At 36.9% G+C, this 13,109-nt stretch overlaps 1 protein-coding gene across 1 annotated transcript in view; it reads left to right on the top strand.

Annotated features, from left to right (window-relative positions):
* The window catches only part of LOC117321650 (xanthine dehydrogenase/oxidase-like), a 43,722-nt gene that overhangs the window by 14,446 nt on the left and 16,167 nt on the right, over positions 1–13,109 (top strand). Inside the window, exons 2-19 of the mRNA XM_033876157.1 lie at positions 120–177; positions 399–495; positions 630–738; positions 1,108–1,234; positions 1,418–1,479; positions 1,777–1,908; positions 2,440–2,581; positions 5,597–5,752; positions 5,867–5,937; positions 6,108–6,207; positions 6,438–6,541; positions 6,853–7,037; positions 7,228–7,375; positions 7,492–7,669; positions 8,371–8,549; positions 9,702–9,821; positions 11,633–11,854; positions 12,615–12,678. Coding sequence (XP_033732048.1) covers positions 120–177; positions 399–495; positions 630–738; positions 1,108–1,234; positions 1,418–1,479; positions 1,777–1,908; positions 2,440–2,581; positions 5,597–5,752; positions 5,867–5,937; positions 6,108–6,207; positions 6,438–6,541; positions 6,853–7,037; positions 7,228–7,375; positions 7,492–7,669; positions 8,371–8,549; positions 9,702–9,821; positions 11,633–11,854; positions 12,615–12,678 — 2,254 coding nt within the window. The remainder of the gene's footprint in view (positions 1–119; positions 178–398; positions 496–629; positions 739–1,107; positions 1,235–1,417; positions 1,480–1,776; positions 1,909–2,439; positions 2,582–5,596; positions 5,753–5,866; positions 5,938–6,107; positions 6,208–6,437; positions 6,542–6,852; positions 7,038–7,227; positions 7,376–7,491; positions 7,670–8,370; positions 8,550–9,701; positions 9,822–11,632; positions 11,855–12,614; positions 12,679–13,109) is intronic.

The following is a 13,109-nucleotide window of genomic DNA, read 5'->3' as shown; positions in this document are numbered from 1 at the left end:
AATTTTCCATTAATGGGTTTTTTGGTTGTCTTGTGTATTTTGCGCCCATATTTAATATGGTTTAACGATATACGTAGCTGCCATTAAATACATGAGCGATGATACTGCTTTCTGTTTAGGTTCAAATTATGTTTCCGGATCCGGAAACGACACTTTTGCAGTACCTGCGCAGATCCTGTATCCTTTTACGTTTTGTCGTTTAGTTAACGTGTACTTTTCTGCCAATGTTGGTCAAACTAGTTTTTCAATTGCGGTAGTTTAGTACAGACATATTTAGCTTAGCTCTATATTGAGTTCTTAATAATCAAGAGAAAATGACATTAATAGGTATTAGAATATATAATTAAAAAAAATATGTTTCATTGAAAGAATCACGTTTATCCTTATGTTCTGACAAGTATATCTAACAGGCACCAAACTGGCATGTGGACAAGGAGCGTGCGGGGCCTGTACTGTCATGGTTTCTTACATTAACATCACAACAAAGAAAATAAGGTAAAAGCTGGCATTTCCCCAAATTTACTTCATTCATATAAGTAACGTTTGTTTGACATAGGCATGTATTACTTTACGTTGACTGAACCACTACCGTAGGATGTCTAACGAAGATATTTACTCTATCATTATAGGAACGTATCCGTGAACGCTTGTCTGGTACCAATATGCTACCTTCATGGAATGGCTGTCACCACAGTAGAAGGTATCGGTAGTACTCGTAAAGGACTTCATCCAATCCAGGTCAGTCGACTGTTAACTTTGTCTGTATCCAATCCAGCTGAGGAAGTCATACATCTGACTATATTCTATACAGATGGTTAAGTTTACATTTTATCCAGACAAATTAAAGCTACATATATCGGTTTATATTGTAGTATTGTTTTCACCAGTTAACAACATAATATATCACAGAAAATCTCGAAAAACACTTTATTTATAGCATTTCTATCACATTTTTTTTTTAAATACGAATCTTATTAAAATGTAGTTGAGATTACATAACTTAACTTGTTTGTATTATCCACAGAGACTTACTTAGTATACCAATTAATGGAATGCAAATATAAATATATGATGTTGTTGCTTTTAAAATATATTTTAAAAATACAGAAAAGTCTTGTGGAGTCTCATGGCCTCCAGTGTGGGTTCTGCACTCCAGGGATGGTGATGACGATGTATACATTATTCAGAAATAACCCGGAACCCACTCAAGATCAGATGGAGAGGGTTCTTGAAGGTTTGTAACAATGAAAGCCAGACGAAAGATACCTATCGTTTTAAATTTGGTTTAGTAATTTGCATTCATGAAAATACTTACAGTTCATCTGTTTTGTTTTGTTTTTTGTTGGATTTTTTTGTTTTGTTTTTTCAAATTTTCAAATTGTGATGCTAATCCTATAAAATGCATTCCAATTTACAGGAAATCTGTGTCGATGTACAGGATATAGACCTATTGTGGATGCTTTTCGGACTGCTAAAGAGGTGCGTTAATTTGTATGATATGCCTAGTCTTACGTTAATTTACGCATCTATACAAAGGTGTATCTAGCATTTATCCATATAAATATCTTATAAAGAACTTGACTTCAGCGAAATGGTGTTTGCTTAATTGCTTAAACACTAATTAGAAAATCAAGAATTTATTACTTTCGTCTTGAAATACGCTGTTTTCCCTACAGAACAAGCAAAGAGCTTTATTAACATACGAATGTGGTTTGAAAATCCCAAGGTTTAAGTTTACTAGCATCACCACGACAGCAAATATATTGGCTATTGTAGAACTGTCCCTGTGGAATGGGATTTTGTCTTGAGAAATCGGACAAGGCAGTCACTGCAGAACGAAACGAAAAATTAAATGAGAGCCCGGAAAACGTGACAACCCAAGACGTCATATTCCCTCCGGAATTACAGGTAAATATGTTTTGTGTAGTTTTACATGCTAATATTCATTCGAGAACATGTGTAAACGAATTAAGGGATGTTTTTTGCAAAGTACGTTTATGTCTATCGATTGCAATAATTTCAATAACTATTTCAATTTTTAATACTCATTATTTTTGTTCATATACATTTTTTGTAAACGGTCCAGTCAGATATATAAAGACTATCAGCGGTAATTGTGCCATGAGACTAACATAATCATAATAAATCTCATCCCAATGGGACGCCAAAACACGAGGTTTGTTGAGTGTTTGACAGTTTCAGAATATTGCCCCTAGAGTTGAGATATTCTGTCACGTTTTACGTTTCATCAATTCAAGACAATATTGACATGATTGAATTGTTGACGTGGCGTAATTGTATTGTTGTCGTGACATCATACAATTTTGAGAACGTGTTTCTTGGGTGATATAAGAAAGTCTCACACCAGTAAAAACTATGGATATCCCTGACCAGGGTATGAGAAATATAAATTCCGCACAAATTCTTAATCAATTTCAGTTAAATGCAGCATACCACAATACATTTTTGACGTTTAAGAGTGACAACTACACTTGGTATCGACCAACTACAGTTGAGGAAGCTCTCGACCTCCTGAAAAAGTTCCCAAACGCTCCGTTAGTTCTAGGATGTAATACAGTTGGTGAGTGATAAATGGCTCTATTACATATCTACAGTTTATGATACATGTGTTTTCCATCTGCTGTCGTTTGTCTCAAATTGTTAATAGAATATACATCACAATGCCATTAAAACGTTTTAGTATTAATGTTGGATAAGAGAAATATGCTATTCTTATGCCTATAAATTGGCACCAATTCGGGCATGCATTTTCAATGATTAGCCCCCTTTTTAGCGGGAAGATACTTACGTCAGCTAATATATAAAAATATTAAACTATTTAAAAGAACTGCGGATTGAAATAATAGCAGATCTAAATCTATTTCTTTTTCAACCGTACTATTTGACAACACTCAATACACTAAACATGTTATCTTATCTCAATCTTTACTTACAATATAACCAGCAGGGATAGTTTCCAACTAAGCTGTGTGATAAACTAAATGATTTCAATTTTTCAATTTAATTGTTCATTTTCATTTCTAGCTCATAACATCCCTGCTTCTCATAAGTGCAGTGTTTACATATCCTAGCTGATTCGATATTCAAGGGCACGTTCTCATTATCAATATATCCGTGACAGATGCCGAGGTTTCGAGACGTTTAAGAGTTTAAGAGTAGTTTGGTGAAGACCCAGTTTTATGGTTGACATCATGACTTCATTAAAAGTATAATTCCAGTTGAGAAATGACGTCAGACCTGCTCGATGCTTGTTTTTATGCTGGATGGTAACATTGTCACTGCCCTAGTTCTCATTTTGAGAATATGATTTAACCTGGATGTGACCTAGATTTGTAAGGTGGGTTTCGTTGATGCGACCTAGATTTGTATGGCGCGTGTCGTCGATGTGACCTAGATTTGTATGGCGGTTGTAGTCGATGTGACCTAGATTTGTGTGGCGGTTGTAGTCAATGTGACCTAGGTTTGTATGTCGGGTGTCGTGGACGTGACCCTAGATTTGTATGGCGGTTGTCGTCGATGTGACCTAGATTTGTATGTCGGGTGTCGTCGATGTGACCTAGCTTTGTATGGTGGTTGTCGTCGATGTGACCTAGATTTGTATGGCGGGTGTCGTCGATGTAACCTAGATTTTATGTCGGGTGTCGTCGATGTGACCTAGATTTTATGGCGGGTGTCGTCGATGTGACCTAGATTTTATGGCGGTTGTCGTCGATGTGACCTAGATTTGAATGTCGGGTGTGGTCAATTTGACCTAGATTTGTATGGCGGTTGTCGTCGATGTGACCTAGATTTGTATGTCGGGTGTCGTCGATGTGACCTAGATTTTATGGCGGGTGTCGTCGATGTGACCTAGATTTTATGGCGGGTGTCGTCGATGTGACCTGGATTTTATGGCGGGTGTCGTCGATGTGACCTAGATTTTATGGCGGTTGTCGTCGATGTGACCTAGATTTGAATGTCGGGTGTGGTCAATTTGACCTAGATTTGTATGGCAGTTGTCGTCGATGTGACCTAGATTTGTATGTCGGGTGTCGTCGATGTGACTTAACTTTGTATGGCGGTTGTCGTCGATGTGACCTAGATTTATATGGCGGGTGTCGTCGATGTAACCTAGATTTTATGGCGGTTGTCGTCGATGTGACCTAGATTTGTATGGCGGTTGTAGTCGATGTTACCTAGTTTTGTGTGGTGGTTGTAGTCGATGTGACCTAGATTTGTATGGCGGTTGTAGTCGATGTAACCTAGATTTGTATGGCGGTTGTAGTCGATGTAACCTAGATTTGTATGTCGGGTGTCGTCGATGTGACCTATATTTGCATATGGCGGTTGTCGTCGGTGTGACATAGATTTGTATGGTGGGTGTCGTCGATGTGACCTAGATTTGTATGTCGGGTGTCGTCGATGTGACCTAGATTTTTATGGCGGAGGGTGCTGTCGATGTGACCTAGATTTGTATGTAAGGTGTAATTGATGTGACCTAGATTTGTATGTCGGATGTCGTCGATGTGACCTAGCTTTGTATGGCGGTTGTCGTTGATGTGACTTAGATTTGTATGTCGGGTGTCGTCGATGTGACCTAGATTTGTATATCGGGTGTCGTCGATGTGACCTAGATTTGTATGGCGGAGGGTGTTGTCGATGTTACCTAGATTTGTATGTAAGGTGTAGATGATGTGACCTAGATTTGTATGTAAGGTGCCGTCGATATGACCTAGATTGTATGGCGGAGGGTGTTGTCGATGTGACCTAGATTTGTATGGCGGAGGGTGTTGTCGATGTGACCTAGATTTGTATGGCGGAGGGTGTTGTCGATGTGACCTAGATTTGTATGTAAGGTGTAGTTGATGTGACCTAGATTTGTATGGAGGGTGTTGTCGATGTGACCTAGATTTGTATGGAGGGTGTTGTCGATGTGACCTAGATTTGTATGGAGGGTGTCGTCGATGTGACCTAGATTTGTATGGAGGGTGTTGTCGATGTGACCTAGATTTGTATGGAGGGTTTTGTCGATGTGACCTAGATTTGTATGGAGGGTGTCGTCGATGTGACCTAGATTTGTATGGCGGAGGGTGTTGTCGATGTGACCTAGATTTGTATGGAGGGTGTTGTCGATGTGACCTAGATTTGTATGGCGGAGGGTGTCGTCGATGTAACCTAGATTTGTATGTCGGAGGGTGTTGTCGATGTGACCTAGATTTGTATGTAAGGTGTAGATGATGTGACCTAGATTTGTATGGAGGGTGTCGTCGATGTGACCTAGATTTGTATGGAGGGTGTCGTCGATGTAGCAGAAGACGCTTACTATTCCGTTACTATTTGTACTGTTTAAAGGCTGTCCGTATAAATCTGTTTCTTAAATTCATATGTTGTCCTCGTTTTATCGATTTTGAGTTCGCATCACTGTTTCCTTGTTGTTATATGTTGGTATTCTCTGTTGTTGTACACTAGCTATTTTTACAAATTGGAGAAAAGTGTATTGGTTGTTTTCCGGGATGATATGTACAGTTGTTTTAACCAATGGAATATATATGATTGTATGTATGATAAATAGGTGTTGTTTTTCAATTATTATAAGGTTACCTCTTGCGCCAAAGGGAGATTACCCCCAGAGTCATCATATGCTGTACTCATGTACCGGAACTCCAAGTCATGCAAGTCAGCTCTTCGGAAATAAAGATAGGTGCCGGTGTAACCATGGCACAACTCGAGTCCGAACTTACCGCATTAACGTGTAAGTATTTCCTCCTCGGTCATACCCTGTATGTAACACAATAAGGATGGTTTCATTACAATGACTTTTAAAAACAACAAGAACAGTAAATGCCCATCGAATATTTTATTTCAGCTAATAGGACCGCATTGGCAATGATAGACGTTTTACGATGGATTGGCGTAGATCAGATCAGGAATACCGCTGTAAGTTTTACACCTTGTACATAGATTTGTTTTCATGCAAAACCATAGTTATTGGTGGAATACAGCAAAATCTGTGTTCTATGCAAATCAAATTACTTAGTCTATTGGGCTAATCTCATGTTTATTTGAACAACATATAGTTTCATATTGAGATATGTTCTTAAATTTAGACGCTTGGTGGTCACGTGATGAGCCAAACATCAAACCTAGACATGAAAACTTTCTTCATGGCAGCTGGGGCCTCGCTCGAGTTTAGAAAGATGGATGGAGGTGATTGTATAATTATTGAAATATTCTTGTCGAACAATAAATCGCATGACTTCCAATGTCATGGTCAGATATCTTAAAAGGTAATATTTTGATTTGGTCTTTCAACCCAATGTCACTTTCCATTGAAAACTCATACAATTTTTTGCAATCTATAGAATATGATTCGATATGTCATGACATCACGTCGACGCGTTTTGTTAAGTGTTTACAAGTGGATATTTTGGTTGCAGGTGTTCGGATGATCCAGATGGACAGTGACTTCATACAAAATGCAATGAAAGGGGATTTTCGGAATCAACTACTGGTTTCTATTCGGGTTCCTTTGTTGTCAGATGTACGTATCGCTAGGAGAATGTGACAAACCATATCAATAACTACAAATGCACGAAATACTTTAATATTCTTATATAGCTTACTGTCATGGTAAGTATTATAACAACGATAACAATAAAGCTATTTTAAGTATACTCATTTAGTATTTGCATTAACACAGGTAGGTACTTACATCGACAAGTCTTAATCCAATCAATGCTGTATCAGGATGACAGTAGATATCCACAACGTTGATTCCTTGATAGAATGTCTTAAAATCTAAAAACAAAAATGTTGATTTTGTAAGGAAAACAGCACTGAAATTATTTGTAGGACGCATATATTTTGGGAGTAAAGCAGCCGAATCGTCGTGGCTTCGACTATGGAATTGTCACCACGGGTATGTACGTACAGTTTCAAAAGGGTACAACAGTGATAGAAAATATGAGGTTAGCATTTGGTGGCACAGACAACAAGCCAGTACTAGCAACAAGGTCGACAGCTTTGGCAATCAAGAGGTAAGCATTGAAATGCATTGAAAATAACACTTACATTATGTAAATGTAATATCTAACGTTCAATATTATATACCGGAGTACATGAGGGAGTGAAAAGTTTATATTTAATCGGGATGTTTTATATTTTGATGATTTTAATAACAGCATGCTTAACAATGATAATTGAATATTATAAATTATTATTTTTAAGAACTTGGAACGAGGACATGTTGGAGAAAGTCAGTGACAGTCTGACAAGAGAGCTCCAGAGCACAGCATATACCAACGGATCTTTCCGAATAACACTAGCATGCAGTTTCTTCCTAAAATTCTTCATGAAGATAAAAACTAAACTAGAGGTAGGAATGCATATATTGAAAATCAATTTGATAGGTCTCATGTGTCGTTGTCAAAATGCGAAGAATTAAGGAATATGTAGCCGTTCCAATATTGAAATAAATGTTGGTGTTTCCAGACAGGTTCCTATGATATTTCCACTGGGTTTCCATACATGCCCACTTCCGGTGTACAGATTTACGATGTCCCAGACGAGAGCGGTGCACAAGTCGTTTGGAAACCTATTCCTAACGTAACATCAGAATACATCACTGCCGGCGAAGCGCAATTCGTGGACGACATCCCAAGTGCAACAAGTATGTATAATTATACAATGTATTAAGTCTGAGAATTTTACTCTGATCTCAAATGCCATAATAATTTCATTTATTGCCGTAGTATGTTAAAAAGAATATTATATAACTTACAAAATATTTGCTATCTATTCAATGCTGAAACGTATTTTAACATTAAGGAAAATAAATATAACGGAAATCAAGCCAGTGTATTGGAAGTAAAATAATAGTAATCAAGCTTGACGTCCAGTTATCTTATTTTCTAAGTGGACACCAACTCAATTAAATTAAAACTATTATGGTTTAATAGTAAAGAAATGAACCCGGTATAATTTATACACGTTTTTAATGAAAACTTACGTAATGATTCAGTAGCGTTTTATTAGGTCACCTGACACGAAGTCCGGCGTCGTACGTCGTAAACAATATACATTTTCGATTTCTTCTCCAAAACCGCTCCACCAAATTGTATATTTATATTGGAATTAGCCGCTTTGGAAGGCAGTTTGCTGGTATGCAATAATTGGCCCCCAGGGGCTGGTGGGCAGGGTCAAAAAGGGTGAATTTTACAGAAATATTTCAAAACTCAGGTGACCGTTAAGGCCAAGTGGTCTCTTGTCTTGTTTAGCGCTGTTTGCTTGAACATTCTGATCATCTAAGTTTCATTCAACAAATATTGTAGGTGAGCCAATTCATAAACACATTTAAAATATATGTTTTAGACGAGTTGTTTACTGGAGTGGTAACAAGTACGCATGCCCATGCAAAGATAACTTCTGTGGACGTGTCGGCAGCATTGGCAATGGATGGGGTGGTCGAATACGTAGACTACAGGGATGTCCCTTTTCACAACAAATACGGAATTATAGTGCCTGATGATACACTATTTTGTGAGGATGAGGTAATATTTTTCATATACATGTTGGAAAAAGCATACCAGCTAGCTTGAAAGTTCGTGAAACCATGCAATTTCATAAACATGAAATGTTGATAACGTACAATGTATATTTGAAGTAGTTGGCAGGTTTTATTTTAAGTCATCTGACCCGAAGGCATCTGACCCGAAGGGTCAGGATGACCTATAGTCATCAGGTTTCGTCCGTCGTCGTGCGCCGTGCGCCGTGCGTTCATATTTCAAATTTCTTCTCAAGTTCCACCAGTGGGATTGAGCTGAAACTTGCCTGAAATGATGCTGGGATGGTCCTGACCAAGTGTTGTTATTTTTCGGGTCAGTCTGAAATCCAAGATGGCCGCCACAGCCGCCATTTCAAAACACATTTTAAACTTCTTCTCAAGTTCCACTGGTGGATGAAGCTGAAACTTGCCTGAAATGATCCTGGAATGGTCCTGAGGAAGTGTTGTTATTTTGCAGATCGGTCAGAAATCCATGGCAACCATCTTGAAAAACACATTTAAAAATTCTTCTCTAGTTCCACTCAAACCATTGAGCTGGAAATTGGTGAGGATGTTAAGGGAGGAGAGCCAACAAAGTGTTATTATTTTTCGGCTTTGTAAAAACTTTGACACGGCAGCCACGACGGCCATTTTGTAACATGATTGCGCAATCATCGTTTTCCTTAACAATACCTATTTAAAACTTCTTCTCAAATTCCACCTGTGGGATTCAGCTCTAACTTACCAGAAATGATCCTGAGATAGTCTTAATCAAGTGTTGTTATTTTTCGGGTTGATCCAAATTCCAAGATGGCCACTATAGCTGCTACAGAGAATACATACTACAATAGTATAAGGGTCTTCAATTGAGAGTCAGATGACCGTTAAGGCCCTTGGACCTCTTGTTTATTTATTTATTATATTTTTTTCCCACTCACAATTCGAGTGACGAAGATCTGATTTCACAATAACACCGAAATTGTGGTTCGTTGGTATTGATATTATATATATATGTTATAATACAACACAATAAAATATCGCCCACGAATTTCTCTAAATTACTCCGGGAAACACATATCGTTATTTATTTATTGTTAAATATATAAAATGATTTTTCATCGTTTATTTTCAAGAGCCGATATCTATTTCTATGTTTTAGGTATTTTACTACGGGCAGGTGATCTGTGGCATACTAGCAGTGACCAGAGAAGTTGCGAATCGTGCTGTAAAACTGGTCAAAGTGACATACGAACCTTTAGAAGCAATCACTTCATTGAAGGTGAGATTTTGCGAAATCAACTTATAATATTGATTTCATAAATTGTAATATATGCTCATGTTAAATACATTTATAGTTGGTTGGTATAACTATATTATGACGTCAAATAGGTCTTGCATTTCTCATTTTGGGGCATCTGGAGCGCTTGATGTTGTCTGTATTAGATGGTTTTGACTGTATCAAATGACTGTTAATAACACAGTCGTGACCAAGAGAAATGCATTGAGTGAATGATAGTTAACGACAAGATAATATACAAGATACTACCAGAAAATGTATTAAGCGTTGCATGTTACAACAATAAAACATTAAGACATAATTTATATGAATAACACACAACAATTGTATGAAAACAAGAAAATAGCAGACATTAATTTACAACGTTGACATCAGCTATAACACAATAAATAGGAAAGAGGATATTATATACATAGTTAAAAAGTTTGTTAATGAGGCATATCACAGAGATAGTTTAGAAAATTATAAAACACAAAACTCGTTTATTACATTGAAACAGAAAAACTATCACAGAAGTAGAAATAATTAAAGGATCAAGTTGCAATGTGAAACAGTAGTATAAATTTCACAGGCAAGGAAAACAACAAAGCAAACAAACATTATCTTGGAAAGAAATAACTTCACTTAAAGGCTTAAATGCATTATAATAAATAGTCTTGTAGGTCTCTGATTTTGTAGTCATTCGGCAGGTTGTTCCACACCCGGGCTGTTTTAAATCTGAAGTTCTTTTTGCCATACCCTGTCGTCTTTACTGTTGCACCAGGACGGTGTTAATTTTCCTAAAAATGTAAATACATTGTATAATCATTTTTAACGATCAGGTCACATAAAACAATCCATTTGCTTTAATTCTTCTTACATGTAGCTTGTTTTACATAATCGTTCCGAAACATAATCATCCTCTTTGGAACGTTGAACCCACTCCTGTATTTTCTCGGATTTAGTAGTATTGCTAAAAAAACAAAACTGCCATGCAAAAGGGCAATAATAGAAGTTTGAAAGGATAAATGATTTCAAAGTAGTCGTTTTCTGAGCTTTTGTGAGAAAACCATCCATTCTTTTAAAGACTCCCAGCTGCTAAAAGGCCTTTCTACACAGATTTGAAATATGTACATTAAAGCTTAGATTAAAGTCAAAATCTACACACTACAGTTTAGTACTATCTTATTTAATATCTTGTTTTATCTTGTTCTAATTTGAAAAAAAAATATAAATAACAACAAATTGTTTGAAAAAGAGCATCTGGTCCTGCCTTGAACAACATCTTAACTGATATCCCGTCAACCCCTGTGGCTTTCCTGTGGGTAAAATCTCTAATAAATAGGTTTGAAATTAAAATTGAATTAATGCAGTATTAATAAAAAGGAAAATAAAAGGTTGACAAAGGGCATTTGATCCTGCCTTGAGTATTTTAACTGATATCCCGTCGAACCCTGTGGCATTGCTACAATTAAAATTTCAAATCATAGGTCTGAAATTAAAATCGAAATGCAGTATTTAAAAAAGGTGGGAAAAATGTTGACAAAGGGCATCTGATCAAGCCTTGAGCATCTTAACTGATATACCGTCAACCCCTGTGGCTTTGCTTCGATCAAAATATCAAATAATAGGTTTGAAATTATAACTTTCGGTCAGTGGATCTTGCATGATCAATTGTTGTAACACTCGTATGATCTGAGACGTTTACCTTAATCCTCAAAAGATCTTTGCCAATGGCATTAACCACAGTTTTGAAAAATTTTGAGAAAACTTGAGTTTACAGAGTCTTGTAAATATAACCAATTGTCTTTAAGGATGCCATCGAAAAGGAAAATTTCATTGGAGATCCGTACAATGTGGAGAGTGGAAGCATGGAGAAGGCCCAGAAAGAAGCAGACTTTGTTGTGGAGGGGGAATGTGAGACTGGGGCACAGGAACATATGTATATGGAACCACAGTCCACCCTGGTCGTACCAAGGAAGGAGCAAAATGAGATCGACATAGTCACCGCCACACAAGGTGTTACACAAATACAGGTAACGTATTCACCATACACATCAATATCAATATCAACGAAGAATAAATGTGTGTTCATGATCACATAAACCTCTGTTTCATCACAGCAGCAGTGCACACTTAGGTGTTAATGTGTACATGACTGTGTCAGTGTAGCCAGGGAAACGTCACGCTCACAATATACACTGGTTGTGATATAACAAAGTCTATTCACAGTCATACCTACCCGCCTGAAGAACATGTTGCTTAAATTTCATTAAAGTTTCAAACGTGTTAAACCAAACTAATCCTTCGTCTCAAACAAAGCGACTCAATGCTTTGTGATGGTTGAATGCCATTCTCCATATTAACGAACTTGAATCGATTTCAAGATGAAATTAATTCTAGATACAATTGTAATGTCAACTCTGCGGAACTTCTTATTCAAATACCTATAACGATTCACATTTCACATTTTCATAATAATGTACCTTGGTTAGTTTTGTAAGGTGATATGGATGTATCAGATGTGTCAGATGTATCTCAACAACTTTTCTTCTTAAAGCTTAAGAAATTGCTTCTTCTGAATATGCGTACGTCATGAAAATGGGAGAAATAAAACAAATAATAAAACCTTGAAATGTCCTTGTCTTCTTCACATATGTAGTGATGATAATGGTATCTATTGATTCAAAAACTTTTATAGGAACTGACACACGCATCTCCCTCTACCAGGATAAAATATACTGATTTTAATGTCAAACCTATAGGGATTACTAGTATTTCGTTGTTATGATGTAGGAAGAGGTGGCCAATTTTTTGGGATTAGACAGCAGTCGGATTTCATCGAGACTAAGACGTGCAGGTGAGTACATTCTGTCCACAGCAGTAACGTAAGTTTAATGCCTTCGATTTCCAGGCTTTTAGAAGTCATTGGCGATGTTGAATGACTCCTAACGTCTTTTTCCATTTGTTTGATGTAAATATCTTGTATAGGAACATTATATGGTGACAAATTAAATAGGAGTTACTTGCATGAAAGTATCAAAAACGAGCAAAATCTTCATCAACTCAGTAATAATAAAGTAACCACCTCTCATCAACTCGGTAAAAATCAAGCCTCTGTGTTTAAAACTTACACTAAGGCTAATTATGACACCTTTCTTTATTAAAGAGTATACGTAGAAGAAGGAATGAACATCTCTGCGATTCAGCTTTAGTATACATATATCGATGTCTATTGCGTCTACTTTTACATGTAAATCAACATTCAAATGTTGTAAAATTCTTAATGGA

This window comes from Pecten maximus, chromosome 2 (assembly GCF_902652985.1).
Source record: "Pecten maximus chromosome 2, xPecMax1.1, whole genome shotgun sequence".
Lineage (NCBI taxonomy): Eukaryota > Metazoa > Mollusca > Bivalvia > Pectinida > Pectinidae > Pecten > Pecten maximus.
The sequence above is the reverse complement of the archived record's forward strand: the minus strand, read 5'-3'. Positions and strand labels throughout refer to the sequence as shown.